We start from the raw sequence: 20,273 nt of genomic DNA on the forward strand, positions 1-20,273 counted from the left end.
GGGGGGGGGGGGGGGGGGGGGGGGGGGGAAGCAGGCTCCCTGCCGAGCAGAGAGCCCCTACATGGGGTTCCATCCCAGGACCCTGAGATCATGACCTCAGCCGAAGGCAGAGGCTTTAACCCATTGAGCCACCTAGGCGCCCCCAAATTTTACCTTTTTAATTGCTCTTTAACACCTGGGAAATTCTTCTTTCCAAGGGATCAATTTAAGTGATCAATGGTTAGGTAAGTCTGTGGCTAGAGTTTTGGGAGTTGGCTGTAAATCAGTACCTTGAATGCCACTCAGAATATTTGAGGAGCAGATATTGTATCTTTAGTGATTTTACTATATCACAGTATTTCTTACATCTTTGCTATGGATCTAAGGTCACTTTCAGAAACAGATTTAAAAAAAGGGCTTTGTTACCAGCTCAGATGAAATAGCCTATTAAATAATTTAAAACCCATCTAGCTTGGGCTACAATCTAAATTCCCGACCCTGAGTGCTGCCCTCTCCATGAAACAGGTCTGGATTTCAGTATTTTAAAATTATAAATAAACACAGTTAAAGCTTCTTGCTACAGTCCTAAGAATTTTGTAATATGGAAGTAGTTGTGGCCCTTTAGAGGTCAGTAATCTGGAGGAGGCAGGGAGGATAAAGAATTTTAGGAAAACTAATTGGTACATGACATCTACCATTACAGCTAGAGAACACAATATGCCTTTGACCTGTTCTTATTGCCGTTCTCATCCCCGAGCTGGCAAGTTGAATGACACAGAGGCAATGGTCCAGTGGTCGAAGAGTGCTTTCTGAGCTTCCTATTTATTCTGGGGTCTTCATTTGAAATTCATGTCAGACTTCTCAGCATCATTACTTTGCAAGGATGATAACAAATTACCTGCATTTTACATATGAGGGCTGGGAACTTCTCAGTGGGATATGAAAATAGGAAAGACTTCCTAATACAAATAACTGGGAAGAAGAGAAACAAGTTTGTCCTTATGTAAGTGCGTGGCTGGTCGAGGCTTTTCTATAATGGCGGATTGTAATAGGCTGAAGAATGGTCCCCTGCCCAAGTCCTAATCCTTGGAACCTGTGAATATTACCTTTAGAGGTGAAAAAGAATCTTGAGATGCCGGCGCCGGGATGGCTCAGTGGATTAAGCCTCTGTGTTCGGCTCAGGTCATGGTCTCGGGGGTCCTGGGATCGAGCCCCGAATCTGGCTCTCTGCTCAGCGGGGAGCCTGCTTCCCCATCTCTTTCTACCTGCCTCTCTACTTGTGATCTCTCTCTGTCAAATAAATAAATAAAATGTTAAAAAAAAATCTTGAGATGGGAGATTATCTGAGTGGGCCCTAAATGCAGTCACAGCGGGAGGAGAAAGGAGGCCACATGTCCACAGAGGCAGAGACTGCAGTGATGTGGTCACAAGCCAGCCAGTGCTGGTGGCTTCTGGTTGCTGGAAAAGGCAAGGAATGGATTCTTCCCTGGAATCTCCAGAGAGAGCCTGGCCTGGCTGATCAGTGATACTTGAAGATAGAATTGTGAGAAGGCATCTCTGTGTCAAGCTGCTGACTTTGTGATCACCCATTCCAGAAGCTGTAGGAAAACCAAGACAGAGTTTGGTAATGGCTAGTGGGGAGCTGCTGGAACATGTTCCTAAAAATGTGCAGATGGCTTTAGAATTGGGTAAGGAACAGAAATTGGAAGAGTTTGAAGGCACATGATAGGGAAAGCCTGGATTGCCTAGAACAGACTGTTGGCCAAGACAGGGATATCAGACTCTGCCAGCGAGGACTCAGTGAGAAGCACAGTGGAAAAAGCCGAGATTGTCTTGGAGAAAAAGTAAGCTGTCATAAGCATAATGTTGGTAGAAATATTAAAGGTGCTACCGGTTAGGACTGAGAAGAAGGTAAGGCATATGCCTTCGGAAATTGGAGGAAAGGCAATGCCTGTTATGTAGTCAGCAGTAAAGGTAGTGGAATTTGGTTCTATGGATGTGTGGAGGGCAACACTTACAAGGGATGGACTTGGTTATTTCCAGAGCAGATTTATGTATTGAAGGGATGGCCTGGTTTCTTCTTGCTGCTTATAGTAAAACGTGAGTGGAAACAGGTATATTGAAGGAAAAATTTCTTAAACAAAAAGGAAACCAGACTTGATGATTTGGGAACTTCTCATCTTGTCCAGATTGCAAAAGATGGTAAAATTAGGAGACCCACACACAGTTGGGAAACGACACTGTGGAGAGAAAGAAGCCAAAGAGTGAGACACACTCACTGGAAAGGAAATCCTTTCACTAGTGCTACAGAAACTAGGTGCCTGATTCATGGGTTTCTTTAACCACCTCAGCAGAAGCCAGCAATAGGGATGGACTGTTCAGGAAAGATCTGTGGTGGCTCCTCCATCTAATGGCATGAATCTTGTGACTGCACAGGAGACCACAAGGTTTTTGAGAACATGAGCAGAAATACTGCTGACCTGATCTGAAAGGGACAGAGGTGGATGAAATGGAGGAAGGCTGTTGGAATCCCAAAATTTACAGGCAAGAAACAGCCTACTAAAACTGCTCAGCTGCAAACATGTTCTACTTTTCCGAAAACAAAAAACCAAGCCCAAGAATGACTCTGGCCCCATGTTGGAGCTGTAAACTACAGGGGATTATTTCTCGGCCTTGAAACCCAATGCAGTCTCCCCTGCTGGATTTTGAAATTACTTAGGGCTGTTGACTTATTCCTGGCCTTCCTCCCTTCTAGTTTATCCCTTTTGGAAGGGGAACATCTGTAACTGTGGTTAAGGTCCAAAACCCTTGTATTTTGGAAGCAGGTGACACAGGCCCCCGATAGAGAGGAATTTTGCCCCAGTGTGGATCATAGCCAGAGTGGCTCCATATACCTGATGTAGAGGAGCACATTTGGGATTTTTGAGCTGATGAGATACAGATGAGGTTTTGAACTTGGAGTTGATGCTGTAATGGGCTGAGACTTGAGCTGATGTTGGGATATGGTGAAGGTATTTGGCATGTGAGAGAGACATGCATCTTTGGCACCAGAGGGTAGACTGCAGGAGGCTGAGTAACGTCTCTCCCCCACCCAAAAAGAGATGCACGTGTCCTCATCTCTAGAACCCGTGAATTGTCTTTTATGGAGAAAAGGACTTTGAAGATGTGAAAAAGTGAAGATGGGGAAATTAATCTTTATTATTTGAGAGGGTCCTAAATGTAATCATTATAAGCATGAAGCAGAGGGAGATCAGACAGAAGAGGAGAAGGTAGTGTGACCACAGGGGCGGAGACTGAAGTGATGCTCTCATAAGCCACTGAATGCCAGCAGCCACCAGAAATGGGAAGAGGCAAGGGGCGGGTTCTCCCGTGGAGCCTCTGGAGGGAGGCTGACAGCTTTGATTTTGGCCCAGTGATTCTGATGTTGGACTTCTTGCCTCCAGAACTGCGGACGGGTAAATGGAGGCTGTCGTAAGTGGCTGTGTGGAGACTCGTTGCAGCAGCTGTGCAAAACTAACACAGACATGGGGGAAATTGTAGGTTCTCTGCTTCTCTGTGTACTCTTGTATTCTGTTTGAATATGAGCCATCCTTAAGATGACTGGTAGACTGTGTAACCATCTGGCTTTTATATTAGAAACTTCTACTACTCCCTCTATTTTAAAACAGTAACCTCTTTGAAGCAGAATAGCATTACATAAACTGAGAACACTGGTTAAGAAAAAACACAAGGCTTGACTTGGGCTCTCAGCTATGCTGCATGCTAGCTGGCTGTCCCTGGCTAAATCACTTAACCAATCGGAGGTTCAGTGGAACAATGGTAATGTTATTTATGGTCCTTCCTGAACCGTATAGTTGTTAACAAGTAGTTAATGAAACAGGTGTATGGGAAAGATACCAGGTAAATATCATGTTGACCGGTTAATTATATTCCTTCTAGCTATATCAAAGTTATGATGAGCAGTTTTGCACAGAAATCAGTGACCATATTAAATATGATCCCCCCTGGAATTCGATGATATCAGAGAGATTTTGGGTTCAAATTTTTTTGAATACTTTAAGCTTTTGATACTTACAGATCTCTTTCTCTCCAGAAAGGTTATACCACTTAACTGTCTCATTAGAGGCCCACAAGTGTTCCTTTTGCTGCCCGGTAACCTCAGACAGCTTTTAAACATCAGTTTAAAATGGTATGTCTACCTGATGAAAATAGTTTGTATATCTTTGGTGAGGTTTAACTTTTTTAAGTTTTTTTTTGTGTGTGTGTGTGTGTGTTTTAAGATTTTATTTATTTATTTGACAGACAGAGATCACAAGTAGGCAGAGAGGCAGGCAGAGAGAGAGGGGGAAGCAGGCTTCCTGTTGAGCAGAGAGCCAGATGCTGGGCTGGATCCCAGGACCCTGGGATCATGACCAGAGCTGAAGGCAGAGGATTTAACCCACTGAGCCAACCAGGCACCCCAACTTTTTAAAGTTTATTAATCTTTAATGAATTGCTTCTGTTCTTTGATCATATTTCAAGCAGTTATTTGTTCTCTTCTGGGCTGGTTTTTAGAAACCCAGCATTTGTTAAGTTAATTATCTTTGCTGTATTTTTGTTTCTTCACCAGTTTGTTCTGTTGTTTACCTTTTGCTTTGTGATGACTTTTGTGTTTAACCTTTGTGTGTAGTTAAATTTAGTGAACTTTTATTGCTTTCCTTTCTCCCTCCCTTCTTTTCTCCCTCCTTACATCGTTCCCTCTAGAAAGTCTTTCCTATTTGACTGCTTTTATTGTTTTTTTTTTTTGTTTTGTTTTTGGTTTTTTTTTTTTTTTTTAGGTATGTAGATTTGCCCTTAACGGACAGTAAGACATATTTGAAATCCAGGATCCTGTCAACTTAATCTCAGATTTCCTGTTGTCAAGCTTGGTTAAAAGTTTGAATGGAAAAAATAATATTCATAGAAGATTGCCTGGAGGGTATACTAAATTTTATTTCTGGGGGAGTGCCTAAATGCAGCATAACACCTTTGCTTCTAGCCTGATAATTCCATCTTCTCTAACTTAAGACCCCTTCTCATTTTATCTTAAGTATATGCAGAAATGGAAGCAGAAGAAACAGAGACTCAAATGGTTTGTGCCTTACCACATCACCATTAACTCCTTTCTATGTCATCCTCTCTACCCTCACTATCCTTAGTAAGGATAATAATTCAACCATTTGTCAAGTGCTAACGCAGTGTAGCTTAACGTGTCTAACATTTTACATGTGTTATTACTTACTTTCCACAACAACCATACAAGGTAGAAAATACTTTTTTTTTTTTTTAAGATTTTATTTATTTATTTATTTATTTGACACAGAGAGACAGTGAGAGAGGGAACACAAGCAGGGGGAGTGGAAGAGGGAGAAGCAGGCTTCCGCAGAACAGGGAGCCCGACATGGAGCTCGATCCCAGGACCCTGGGATCATGACCTGAGCTGAAGGCAGATGCTTAACAACTGAGTTACCCACCCAGTTGCCCCAGAAATATTATTATTTTCATTTTCCTAATGACAATTGGATGCTTTGAGAGGTTAAGTGGCTTGCCCAGTATCACATAAATTGTATTTGGTGTAATGGGAGTGTGAATTCAAATGCAGACCTTTCTGATTTCAGAGCTCATTTCTTAACTGCTAATGTTTCCACGTGTATGCATGTGCAAAGACTCACGTGCACACGCACATACACACGCGCACACACATACATACCTTCTCATTTTATGCACCTGATTTCCCGATGTTGATAGGATTTGATATTTCTGTTCTTTTTGGTCACTGATCCAGTAAGGGAGGTAAAATAGAGTGGATGAATCCAGACGGCAACATCTAGGATATTAAACTGAATAAATAAGATACTGGATTGAAAATATTTGGACGAAGATTTAGAATTTCTTTTATTCTTAAAATGCTCCAGTGGTGGTGTGTCCGTGTTCACCCTCGGTCCAAGCATCTCACACATGTAATGTGCTCAGATCAGGGGAGGTCACTGTGAAAATTTCAAAGCGTCCAGAGGCTAGAGATAAGTGGGTTGGTCTTAATTTGGCATCTGTAATAAATGTCTCTTTTATAGTCAGTGATTGATGGCAGTCTGCTGTGGTGGATGTGTCTGGGAAAGGTGCTTAAAAAAGTGCTCATCCTTTACTAGTGTTTGGGTGATTAATTATTATACCTGCTGTAACTTTTAAACAGAGTGAGAATTAGGTCAGTGAGAATAGTTCTTTCTTTGAAAAACTGGGGACAGTGATGGCATTCAGTTTCCAAGGATTATTTAGCTCTTAGAATCCTATCTATCAATTATTTGGAGCTTAAAATGTCTGCAAGAGGAAGAGGGAAGTGTAGCCTTTTCGGAGAGGTGAGACCAAAGGTCACTGGTCATAGCCGGGGCGCATTGACCGTCCCCTCATCCTATCCTCAGTGCCAACTCACTGCCTGGCCTGATAGTTTTCGAGAAAACAAAACAAAATAAAGCACAAAGCCCTGCTTGGTATGAATGGAAGAGGGTAAGAATGAGAGCCAAGCAGAGGACAGTTTGCAGTCGGGCTTGCACGCAGGCTGGGACTGATGGAAAAGCACAGTTGTCCCATGAAAACTGGCTCGAATAACAGCTTGTTTCTGTGGTTGTTTGCAGAACGACTACCACTTTGAATACACGGAGTGTGACAGCAGCGGCTCCAGGTGGAGAGTGGCCATCCCGAACTCCGCAGCCGACTGCTCGGGCCTGCCTGACCCCGTGAGAGGCAAAGAATGCAGTACGTTTTGACGTTTGCACCATTCCTTCCCTCACTAAACTGCATCCCTTCAGCCCAAGAAGTGAATGAAAATGAATATAAGCAATTTTGGGGAAAAGGAACATAGAGCATTGGTGTCTAGCAGAGCAAGAGCTTCTTCTTAACCCTCGGCGCCCTGATGTCTGAAGTCTGTAATGAGCACAGGCAGAATTAGAGGATGCTATGTTTGTTTGTTTGTTTGTTTGTTTATTTATTTATTTAAAAAATCCATTTAAAATTGGGTTTACCGTCTCAGTTGAAACTCTATAGGGCAGAGTGGCAGAATCTCTTTTTAATGGATTTTTTTCTTTACATTTTAAGAAAGTTTCAAAAACTTTGGGAAAATATATATAACATAAAATGTACCATTTCAGCCCTTTTTAAGGGTAGAGTTCAGCAGCATGAAGTGCTTTCGCATTGTTGTGCTATCATCACCGACACCCATGCACAGAACTCCACTGTTTAGCAATGGGTTTCTTTTTTTAAGCCTAAGAGATTATGCAATTTATCTTTTTAGTGTAACCTCCAGAGAGATGGTAGAATTGATGAATATTGCATCGAGCAGCTTGTCTGAGCGATAAACTGGTTGGGAGACCAACATTGTGAGTGAATAGAGAAATAGGTTATTACATTGGTCTTCATTTATAAACTCCACTTTTTAAAATCCTTTCATTTGGTAAGCTACAGGTTCCTTCAGTGAAGTAGTCTTGGGGCAGACTGGAGTTCAAAGCTGAAAGTAAGACAACGAGAGATTTTGTGTTTCCTGCTATTTCTCAAATGGTCTTCGTAAAATCTTACTTTTAACTGTTTCCAAATAAAAGAGCAGATAAGCAAATTATTAAATGGTGGTTAATTCCTTCCCATTCATAGAATGTGTCTCACTTACCAGTGAGAGAAGTATTAGCATAGGTGGTGGGTTTACTGAAAAAAGGGAGATAGGAAGGTGGAAGATGTCTCATGGGGAAAATTAGTGGAGAAAACCATTATTTTTAGTAAATGATACTAAATGAGTAGAGAGAGAACCTGGGATCCTTGAAGCCAGGTTAAGTGTTCAGTCCAGCAAGACACAAGAGGATAGTGGGGTCAGATAGGAATAAGATGATACGACCTGGGGTGTTCCCAGCCACCTGTGCAGAAAGTGCGTCAGCTCTCAGTAAGGGAGGATTTGTGCGGGAAATGGAAACAGTCTTAAAAATAGCTATGGAGTTAGCGTGTTGTAAAATGCTTCAGTTACTTTCCTAGAAAATCCGTGTATTTTTTTAGTCTCTATTTACTTTTTACTTGTGGGGTAATACCTTGGTTCCCTTGTAAACAACCCTGGGGGCGGGGGTAGACTACCTAACCATCATAAACCCTACTCCTTATGCAGGGATTGTGCTGGCCAACATTGGCTTTTGAAAGCTGATTATTAGTTGGAAATGGGCCTGGGCGGAGTATTTGACACCATGGAAATTGGCAAACACTACAAATCACATGCCTCTTCCACTGAGAGCTAGTTGTTAAACATTTATTAGCATACCACTGATTACATTTATTGGCCAAAGGTTCAAATATTTATCATAGAATTGATGCTTAAATAAGAATTATTTCTATTTGAGGATGACCAGGGACATTTTTTTTTTTTGCACGTTATTTACTACAGTCTTCCACAGATAATATTATGAATCTGATACTCCAGCTAGAGCTTTTCTAAAAAATTGACTAGTCATTAAGACTCTAAGTTATTACTTTAAAAATGATACTACTTACTTTAAAAATGATACTGACTTTACAAATGACAATACTTATGTGATGGCTGGGGACATTTTTTATGTTGGTGTTTTGTCTGATATCTGAATTTTCAGTGATTTCCGTGTAATCTGATTATGTCTGCTCTAGAAACTGTTGGTCTGGCCTCTAAAAAGTGACTTCTTTTTGTACGGTAAAGGCAAACAATTATAAATTATTCTATAATGCACAAAAAGCATCACATATCTAAGTAATTTAGAAACTCAGTTAATTCATAGCATTCAACATGGTGTTTACCAAGTTCCTAGCCTTTGAAGTGTTGTAGAAGGCAGTTATGGTAATAACTTGAGTATTTGCTCAGTGGTTCAGATTTTCTATTGCTAATAACAGCTGTCATTTCTCATGCACGGACTATATACTAAACACTAGGGACTGTGCTTAGTCCCATTGTATCCTTACAACAGCCCTCTCAGATAGATATCGGAAGTACCTTACCACAGGTCATAGAGCCAGGATGTGGCAGATCTGGGATTCAAATCCAGACATGCCTGATTCCAGTGCCTGCCTCTTACTTACTGATTTAGACTGCCACTTCTGGATGACAGGCCTTGCAGGGCCCCACATAGGAGATGTAAAGCGCTGTTGGTGGACGTATTCAAGAGAAGACTGTAGACACTCTTGTGCTTCAAGGACAAAGGAGGGTAAGGACATCCTGGTTCAGGAATGGCATGCTTCTTGCAAACCATGCCTGAATGATGCAGGAACTTGGATGGCAAGTGATGCCCCTAGGTGCTAGACTCAGTAGTTATGCCATAACGATATGGTCCAGCAGTTGGGTCACAAAGACAAAATAAAACTATAGTGTATGGCGCTTCAAACGAGTGAGGAATATCTAGGGCAAGGACTGTGTAGGACTTAATTTCCGCATATCTCAATGTCTCTAAATGAAGTCAGACCCAGAGTTTGGCCTTAGTTGAAATTGCTATAGATTTTTCAGAATGTAATTGGGGAGATTTTTTCTTTCTTATCAAAAGGAAGCAGTACAGGCCTTTCCTTAGGAAAAGGCTTATAGGAATGTTGAGGTAGCAGCTATAAATTTTTCAGAAAATTGATGAGCAAGGTATATTATATAATCGTTAATTTAATTTAATTATTTTTTTAAAGATTTTATTTATTTATTTGACAGGGATCACAAGTAGGCAGAGAGGCAGGCAGAGAGAGAGAGAGGGAAGCAGGCTCCCCACTGAGCAGAGAGCCTGAAGCGGGGCTTGATTCCAGGACCCTGAGACCATGACCTGAGCCGAAGGCAGAGGCTTAACCCACTGAGCCACCCAGGTGCCCCTATAATCGTTAATTTTAAAAAAGCATATAAAATCTGGCTGCAAGGCTTCTCTAAGTGAAGTTAGTGGAGTTCGTGTTGTGCTAGAATCCTGGATGGGTTGTGAGCAGGAAGCTTATAAGGCTCAGGAAATGGGATGGAGAGGCCTCTGGTAATTAATTGACACTTGTCCCCATAGTGCTTCTGTCCCCTCTGCTGTGGAAAGCTCCTTAGTCTCTTAGGTAGTACTGCTCTAAGGGCAGGCCACTGAGATGCCTCATATTCAGTCCTCTGTCTGGTAATTCCAGGCTTAGCTCCAGAGAACGTTGCTCCTTCTCCAAAGCCCTGGTGCCAAGTGTCTTGTGTTTGTGGGTATCACCATCGTGTGAGGTCTCGGCATCGCTCAGAGACTGCTTGCAGATAGCATGCCATTCTGAACTACAACAGTCCTTGTCTTTCCCCAGAACAAGAGGATATAACCCCTATCCCTAATCTGTCTCTTCTCCACTGTTGGGCCATTTCCCTAAAATTTTCCCTTGACCCTCTGGGGTCTGCTTGACCTTCTTAGATCATCAAAAACAAGTCTTTTGGAATGCTTCCCTAGGTGGAGATACCTTCTCTCTTATCCCTCCTCTCTTCCTTCCTTCCTTCCTTCCCTCCCTGTCCCTCTCTCCTCCTTTTTCTCTATCGCTATCTCCCTGGAGAAAAGGCCATTTTGTTTAGAATCAAATCAAACCTTAGAAATAAGAGCCAGGGTGTACCTGGGTGGCTCAGTCCCTTAAGCATATCACTGATGAGTTCAGCTCAGATCACGATCTCAGGGTCATGGGATCAGGCCCCACATTAGGCTCTGAGCTCAGTGCATGGGGTCTGCTTGTCCTTCTCCCCCTGCTCTTCCCCCTGTTTTCTCTCCCTCTCTCTCTCTCTCTCTCTCTCATAAATAAATAAATAGATAAATATTTTTTTTTTTTTAAAGGAGGAAAGAGAAAAGCCTGGCCAATGAGAGTAGGGTGAGAATTCCTCTACCTATTTCTTTACATTCTTTTAGACAAATCTAGAGCCCTGAGGGGGGAAATGAACACAATGAGGTATCTCTTCCTCTTGGGAGTTATCTTCTATCGCTTACTCCCTCAAATGGTAGTAATTGTGTAACTTTGAGTACAACCATAACACACTTTTCTAATTGCGGATGACTATTTCAGATAGCTGTGATTCCTTTTGATAGGTTGTCATCAAATTGGTTATAGTCTTGTGGGCATTTTTTTCTTCTACTTTCATATTTATATGAAGTTCTAATATTTGGTTTTCTTGGATCAAAAAGTGCTAAGGTACAAAGTAGGAAAAACTTGAATATAAGTTTTTTTTTTTTCCTGTTTCTTGATTTCTCTCACATCTATATTGTTACATATCCAGAAGCAGAGTAACTTAAGATGGTTTGGGTCAATAGATTTTTATTTCAGTTGAGAAGTGAAGGAAGAGGAAGGATTCTCAGGGAGAGAGAGTTGGTTTTAGCTTTGTAAGTGGGAGATAGAGAAATCCAATCCTTGGCGTCATACTCTTGCTAGTATAGGTGTTTTCCTAGGATTCAACTCCTAGTCTGTTTCTGTTTGTAAAAAGTTGTTACTGGGACAGGAGCAAGTGCACATGGGCACCCTGAGTACTTGGCGCTAAGTGCCAGTCACACAGCATGCCATGAGTCTGTTCCATGGAACACTGACCCCAAGAAATACGTCGTGGAAATACTTTATGGAAAAAAGTGTTTCAGAGTTTTCTGTGGTGAAATATGAGAAAGTTTAGAAAGTGGAGAATCCCCTCACAGAGAGATGCAGTGAACATTTTCATTTTAAAGTCTCTGAGAAACCTAATATACACTTATAGAACATTTCCTGTGTGTTAAGGGCATCCTGTTTTACTCACAGTTTGCCAAGTTTAGTTGATTACAGGCCTCTTTTATCTAATGTGTAGTTGGACCCCCCAGGCTAATTTCTGCAGATACAATTTCTGGAACACACAGGTGTAAACACACATGCGTGGCTAATTTAGTAATTTTTTAAAAAGATTTTATTTATTGGAGAGAGAGAGAGAGAGTGGGTGGGGGAGGCACATGGAGAGACAAGCGGACTCCATGTACTGAGCACAGAAACTGATATAGGGTCAATTTCATGATCTGAGATCATAACCTGAGCTGAAACCAAGAGTTGGAGGCTTAACTGACTGAGCCACCCAGGCACCCCTAATTTAGAAAAAATTTATATGGCATTACTTATACCAGGTCTAACTAATTTCATGTAATTTCTTTGCTTTGCAAGGTTCATTTGCAGTCTTACCATACTGGTGTCTAGTTAAAGACCTCCCATGGGTGATGATGGTCAGGTGTGCTATACGCCTGAATTAAATCCCAGCTCTGCAACCAGCTTGTATATCTTGGGCAAAATATTTAGTTCACAGCTATTTATTGAGCTTTAATTCATTCACTGAACAAACATTTATCATTTCCTATATTCTTGACAATTGGGATCCAAAAATAAACTTAAAAAGATTGCTGTCTTCCATAACCTTTCAATCTAATAAGAGAGCAGATAAGTAAATAAGTTACTTATAGTATAGGGGCAGAGTAAATGAAAGATAGAAATACCAGAGGTGATCTTACCAAGGAGAGATGGATGACTTCCGCTCACAGGAAAAGGGCTCATGGTGAAGCAGATGTAAGTTTGAAGTTCAGAGTCATCTGTTACCAGCTGAGTAACCTTGGAAAATTATCTAAGCCTTGGCAGGTTCATATGAAAAATTGTTACTGAGAAAGAATCATTACTAAGAATTGTTACTGAAAAATCGTTCATGTCAAAAATCCTTACTGAGGACTGAGCCAATAAATGCCATATTTAATGGGCCATAGATGATAATTCTCTGAGGATCTCTGAAGCAAACTCCGAAAGAAGTTCTAGACTTCAGGGCTGTGAAGTAGCCTTTGAGGAGCTGGAAGCATGGGCAGAGGTGCAGACTGGGGGCAGCACTGGGTCGCCCTGGGTGCCTTGTGAGAGCCACGTGGCTGGCTGTTGGGGAGATTATGAGAGCGGACAGAGTTTCTGGCAAATCTCACAGGCTCCTTCCTGTGTGTCATACCAAGGACTTTGACCTGGAGACAGCTATTCATGGGTGTCTGAAGGAGTTAAACGAGGTGATACATATCACCTTTAGTGCCCCGAATCGTAATTATAACTTAATAATAATAATGTGAAGTGGTAATAGCCCATCATTATTTGCTACATGCCAGGCACAATTACAACTGATTTACATTATTGACTCAAATTAATTAGGCATCACCAAAACCTTGGGATGTAGGTACTTTGCAGAATGGGGATTTGAACCCAGGCAGTCCAGCTCCTGGGTTCATGTTTGTAACTTCTGTGGTGTCCTGACTCTTCAGAATATACTATAGCACATACTGAACAAGTGTTCTTCCCCCTTCTTGTGGCATCCATGTTCCCTTTACATTTATCTCTTGATGAAAAGTGACGTAAGTTAAGATCTGGATAACCAAGTGATTTTTTAAAAGTAACATGTAAAAATCCTCAGATATATTGCTTTCTGGGTCCTTTTAAAGGATTAATGATCTGGCTGTAGATTTCATTCCTAATTGTACATATATCTCTGAAAGGTAAAAGAATAGCATTCAGAATTTAGAGCACATTTGCATTTATAGCCTCATATACAACAAGAAGTTGGCGTTTTTTTTCCCCGTGCCTAGAGTCTTGTTGGTGCTTAATACATAAAGTACTCTTTCATTATTCGATGTGTCTCAGGAAAAAAAATTGATACTTTCTTCAACTAAAGAAATTCTTAATTTAGAATAGAGTACTTTTTTATTCATTCCAAAAGATAAAGCTGTAACACTTTCAAGGCTCTTCAGAAAGCTCCAGAACCATGGAATGTGTGTGGATTAGATACCCGGGGTGTCCTAAATTGGAGACTGACTTTGCTGTTTCATTCTATAGGTGAAACATTGAGATCTGATCAGATTTGTGAAAATTCATTCTGTATGGAAAAAGGACAGGAACATTTTGTCCTTAGTAGGCTTTGTGTGAGATGTTGATGCCCCAAGTTCCAGGTTGGGAGGGTGTTGAGGTTAATGGGTTCAGCAACACACCAGTGACAGGTGAAAGGTCCGAGTGAAGAAGATTATGAAAAGAACAGCTCAAAAATCAGGCTTATTAGTTGTGGTGTTTGGTGGGAGCTATGGTTGAGGAAGGTTCTCTGAAAAACATGTTTTATTAGGAGATGAGAGAACTCAGCCCTCAAAACTGCAGAATCAAGGGCAGCAAGCCTATTAGGAAGTAGAGGGTTACTGACACCTTCTAAGAAAGGAAAAGTTCAAGATGGTAAGAATCAAAGTGTTAGGACATAATTGGAATTTGAGAAAACTGATTTCGCAAATGCATTGTTCTGCTCTCTTTGGTTACCTCATCAAGTACTCTGAACTCTTTCCTTCCCCTCACGGTCTCGATTATATATTTTTTTTCTATAAAACTTATGTCATCTTGTGCCCAGTGGACTGAAATTGTCTTCTCCTCCATCAAACACTTAGGTCAGGAAGCCACAATGAAATCCATTTGTTTTTCTTTTTTTTCTTAAAAGAAGAAAACTGCCTTAGTTGGCGCTCTCATCAAAAGTAGGAAACTAATTTAATTGAGGTTGTTATCTCTCCAGTTTCATGGATCATTTTTCTGGACAAGAGTTTGTGGGTTTTTTGTGGGGAGGGGGGAGGATGGATAATCTAGCCCATCAGTCCCCTTGAAGAAGCACAGGGACAGTCATATAGTCCTACCTGACAGAGCTGTGTGAGGACCCATTTGCTGAAAGGATGTTAGGGGTGAGAATTCATTTTCAGAGATGTAGAGGCTGTGCTTTCACTAAATACTCTTTTCAAAGAACAGGGAATTAGAGAACATGAGTCAGACCTGGTTTGTGTTAATGTACTTGTTCATATGTCTCCCTTTCATTTTTGTAAAGTGAAATATAAAAATAGGTTTTTTTTCTTTTTTAAGAATTTCACAAGTAAGAACTTACAAAGGTCATGTTCTCTTCATCACTCGCACTGAGAGACTAAAAACAAGAGCTGAGATTTGCCAGGCTCAGTATCATGTTTGATTTCTCATAGATGCCATTTTCTACTTTGTTTTGTTTTTGGTGAGCAGTGTAATAATAAATCTGGCAGCCAGTTGAAGTTTTAATGATATGATAATGATAATTGATAGGCTGAATGATTAATGAAGGTAAAATTTATCGTTGAGACTCATGAACTATGCATTATTGTCCCTGTTTGTTCTGTCCTTAATGGTAGTGAATAATAATAGTTGCATGAGTAGCCTTGTGGGGACGCCTGGGTGGCTCAGTGGGTTAAGCCTCCACCTTCGGCTCAGGTCATGATCCCAGGACCCTGGGATCGAGCCCCACATCGGGCTCTCTGCTCCATGGGGAGCCTGCTTCCTTCTCTTTCTCTGCCTGCCTCTCTGCCTACTTGTGATTTGTGTCTGTCAAATAAATAAATAAAATCTTTAAAAAAAAAAAAAAAAGTAGCCTTGTGGTCTAGTCAAGAAGAACAGTATCTACAGCTGTAACCTTACTCTTTAAACTTATTCTATTTATCTTATTTAAATGTAACTGAACAACTGAAGTAAAAGAGACATATTTGCTTGTCTTATTTCTGGAATTGATTTAATTATTCATTTCCCATAAATGAATATAATTATTTTTTATTTAGCTATTAGGTTAACAGATAAGATAGATTTTACAGTGAATTTAGCTTAGTGAATATAAATTTTGAATCTATTTTGAGGAAGATAAGTCTAGACTAGATTAGAATAGAAACTTCATCCGAATAGGGATTGTTTCCAAAATACCCTTGGTGTCTAGCAATTGCCAACCAAATACTAGGTACTCAAGAAGTACTTGTTGGATGACTTCCTGTAACATAGAATGATTCCTAGATACTTAACCTGAAATGACATTGTATCCATTTCCTAATTAATCAGCATCTCATTAAAAATTAAAAATTCTTGGGGTGCCTGCTCAGTTGTTTAAGCATTGAACTCTTGATTTTGGCTCAGGTCATGATCTCAGGATCATGAGTTTGGGCCCAGCATGGATCCTACTTAAAAAAATTTTTTTAAAATAATTGAAAATTCTTTTATTACTACTTGTTATTGCTGTTTACTATTAAGAAACAAATTCCAGTAATGAGCAATCTTAAATTAAATAGAAAAATGGATTAATTGTGAATAAATGTAACTGATAGTTATTATCTTTCAAAGCATGGGGTCTTTGGAGGAAGAAAAAGCAAATTTAAAAGACCCTTGTGGTGAGAGGATTAAATAGATATTCTTTATTGTTAGGCATAAATCATAGATGATAATCAGCATAGAAATGATTCATTCAGTAGCTATTATTTAGTCCATTGTACTGGGTGGTTGCCTGATAATAATGATGCTTTGAATTTTCATGTCGCTTTTCACTGTCAGAGTAGTTTCCAGTGTCTCATGGGACCACAGCCGTCCTGTGAGGGAGGAAGTGAAGTCGTATTCTCATTGGAATATGAACGAATGAAGGCACAGAGGGTTAAGTAAATTGCGCCAGCCTTTTGCTAGTTGGTGACAGATGAATATAAATGCTTTTTTTCCATATCTGATTCTTCACACCTGCATATTTCAACCTTTACAGATTCGCAATAGCAGAAATTGAGGTCAGAACAGAGGTATAAAGCTGAGAACAAGAACACTGAGTTTAGCACATGACCTCTTGGTTACAATTTAGACTTTTAGAGGATGGATTTTTAATATCACTCTTTCTCTGGGTGCTTAGGGCAAATATTGTGAAATCCCAGACTAAACCCACTGTTACATGGTGTGTGACCTTATGCAAATCAGGTTTTTGTGTTCTTACGGCAGAACTTTGGGGTCTGCTTAACTTCAATTCAGATATTCTAGAATTTTGAGATTGTTGAAGAAAAATCGTATTTATTTTAGAAATGATCAGTTGTTCAACTGAAACCTAGTCAAGGGACATGTACAACACTTAAAACAACAATGTCGTCAACAACAACTTACAACAACTGTCATCCTGCTTTTGTTGAAAAGGTCCTATGTTATACTCTAAAAAATTCTGAATGAAAAGAATGTTGTACCTAAGATTGTAGAAACTTTTATAAGCCAACTAAAAATCAGAGGCCAAGAAAGCAGTGCTGAAGTAGAAAGTGAATGAGGCTAAGATGGAAGATACTAGAAAAGGGAAAGCTGGTCATCATTGGTGACTGCCTAAAGAGATGGGCAGTTCTGTACTGACATAATCTCATGGAGTAAATTATGTTTTATAGGAACGTGTGGCTCTTCTCTTCCTTTGACATGTGGCTGGAGAGCTGGCTTCCAGGGTAGGAAAAAAGACTGAGTAGCAGCAACTGATTAAAATACAAAAAGGTTTAGACTCTTTAGTTCCCCTGTATCATTAAAGGCCCTATACTCGTTGGACTATTTTGAACACATAATTATTCTTTGGTGATGTCAAATCATCAGGCCACTGGCAGAATTCCTGTTGTCCCAGACCCCTGAATTGCATTATTAATAATTACTGCTAACATATATTGAGTGCTTTATGTCAGGGACACTGCTGAATGCTTCATGTAGAATAGCTCATTGAATCTCACAGCAATTCTTCAAGATACATGTTATTACTGTCTTCCTTTCATAGACGGGGATATCGAGACTTAGGGAAGTTAGCATCTTGCTAAAATTTTAGGAGTGATATATTAAAAATTCCACAAGGTATCTGAGGGTGGGGAATGGTTATTGCACAACATGTACAATAATGAATATTGTTCAACAGTTCAAGACAGGAAATGGAAAGTGATGTCAAATACAATGATGGGTTCATTTGAAATTGCTTGAGTTTTTGCATTTATTATACTAATTGCCCAAGTTGAATTTTCTTGGGGCACCTGCTTTGGAATCAGACCTAAATTTGAATATCAGTTTGGCCAGTTGTTAACAGGCACCCTCCTAATTGGGTTATTTAAATGTACCGTGCCTCATTGTCCTCATCTCATAAATGGGCATATCTTCCTCCTTCACAGGTGGGTTATAAACATGTCACTCCCAATTTTGAATGGATTCCACATTTGTAAATTCACCTACTTTATAAAATTTATTCATGACTCCCCCCAACAGCAGTGCAAATAATACTTTCACGGTCATTTGCTGACATACACAGAGCTTAAAAATTTGAATCACCTGATCACCTGGTCTCAGTCGAGTTCAAACAAGTCACATTCTGCCTTATTTCTCATGGTGTCAACAAGTATCCTCTTTACAATTTATTTAATGCCACTTTTTTTTTTTGCATTTTTATGCTTTTTTTGGTCATTTTGCTGTCTAAAATGGCCCCCAGATGTGGTAAGGTGCTGTTAAGTGCAAGAAGGCTGTGATGTGCCTTGTGGAGAAAATACGTGGGTTAAATAAGCTTAGTTCAAGGATGAGTTATAGTGCTGTTGGCTTTAAGTTCAATGTTAACGAATCAACTATATATATTAAATAAGATGTTTTCCAACTGAAACACACATAAGACAAGGTTATGTATTGATCTGTTGCTGAAGATATTGTGACCAGTCTCATAGGAGCCTAACCCAGGATTTTACCATGAATAAAAAGAATTATATTGTGTAATAAATACTTAAAACATTCACTGTCAACTTTCTTTCAGCTTTCCTTCTGGTCTTAGAGCATTGAGGCTCTTCTCAGTGATTTTAACAGGGCCATGAACGTTCTGAAATAACACAATCTTCTTCTTACCTTCTAGAGTCCCTTGTAACAACTTAACAAAATATTACTCCTTATGAATTAAAAGTGCCATTTAGGACACTAGGCTAAACTATCTTCAAAGACTATGTTATCAGAAAGTAAATATTTTCAGCTCAACAGGTGATATAGTCTCTGCTACAACTATTCAGCTCTACCATTGTGGTACAAGAGCAAACATAGACAATATGTAAATGAATGCTTGTGTCTGTGTTTCAGTAAAACTTTATTTACAAAAACAAGCAAGCTGGATTTGGCTTGTGAGCTGGAGTTTGCTGACCCTTGATTTAATGTAATGTTGGTGCTTGATTTATTTTAGTACTTATCAGTTTTCTAGAAGCCCCATAAACAGTAAAAGTGAAATAAATTTTTTCCCATTATTGTGTTTTTCTGCTGGTAGTTCTGGTAGTGACAATAATAGCATGTAGTGAATGTTTATTGAATTCCAGGCACTGTGCTAAGCACTTTATACTATATTTTATTTAATTAATATAGCCATATAAGAGTATTGTGATGATTATCTCATTTTCCAGAGAGAGAAGCTGAGGACCCCAGACAGATGAAGTGACTCACTTAAGGTCACAGGAAGAGTGGTACAATGTGGTCCCAGGATAGTTTTGACCTTGTAGCCAGCATGCACTATTTTTCGCTTAAACTCTTCTTATTTCCTAATGTTTTACTAATTGTGGGATGTTGATTTGAGAGTTCAAATTTCCTTGTACAGCATCATAAGCTTTTCTGAAGAAAAAATTACAACTTTTCAGTGGATATATAAGTAGACAGCTGTGGGGTTTAGCTCTAATTCTATAGTTTTTCAAAATTAACTTGTTTGTTTTTCTGGCTAAGTTTTGAAATGTATTATAAAAGAAAAATGTATCTAAATGTGAGGCTTTGCTCTTTCACTCTCTGCTGGGAGACTTGTTTTTCTTTATCGAATAATTGGGAGGTTTTATTTTGTTCTCGTTTCTTTAATATCCTGATTAAATAACTAGAAAGCCCTTTGCTGTGTTTGAGTCGCTAAGAGCACTTTGAACACAGAGCCCCCTCTTGGGGGCCATAGATTTGCATTTGTTGAATGACTAATAACTTAGCAGCAGAGCTATCTATTTTTCTGTAACTGTGTCAACTGTTCTTCACAATGTCCATGCCTGCTGTCTCTGGTTATAGTTAGTTCTCAGAATTAGCCCAGAGCTTGACATCAGTAATAAAATGTGGGTTGCAGAAATGACTACTAGGTCGGAGTCGTAAATGTTGAAAAAGTGGAGATACTGATTTGGCTATTGCATGAGAAACACTACCCTCCAATTACCCCATTATATTTTGTTCCCACTCACTGGATCAACCTGTTATTTGGACTTCGTATTTGCCAGATAGAATTAGGAATTCAAAAATAATGATCCTTGTTTTCTGGAAACTCAAAATCTCACATCAACTGATACGTACATACATCACCTCATGTGTGTGTGTGTGTGTGTGTGTGTGACAGCACACATGCTTTAATGCAGGTGCTATGAGAAGAGTATCCTAGGAGCACAGAGAGAGACACAACTGACCAGCTGACTGCCCAGTGGGGTCAGGGAGGTCTTATAAAGAGGGCTATTTTGGGGGGCGCCTGGGTG

The 20,273-nt window shown here is 39.9% G+C and overlaps 1 protein-coding gene across 1 annotated transcript in view; it reads left to right on the top strand.

Annotated features, from left to right (window-relative positions):
• Window positions 1-20,273, top strand: part of ELAPOR2 (endosome-lysosome associated apoptosis and autophagy regulator family member 2) — a 103,308-nt gene that overhangs the window by 73,159 nt on the left and 9,876 nt on the right. The window contains exon 2 of the mRNA XM_032876569.1: window positions 6,627-6,747. Within this exon, the coding sequence (XP_032732460.1) occupies window positions 6,627-6,747 (121 nt within the window). The remainder of the gene's footprint in view (window positions 1-6,626; window positions 6,748-20,273) is intronic.

This window comes from Lontra canadensis, unplaced genomic scaffold (genome assembly GCF_010015895.1).
Source record: "Lontra canadensis isolate GAN:19392208 unplaced genomic scaffold, GSC_riverotter_1.0 scaffold2, whole genome shotgun sequence".
Classification (NCBI taxonomy): domain Eukaryota; kingdom Metazoa; phylum Chordata; class Mammalia; order Carnivora; family Mustelidae; genus Lontra; species Lontra canadensis.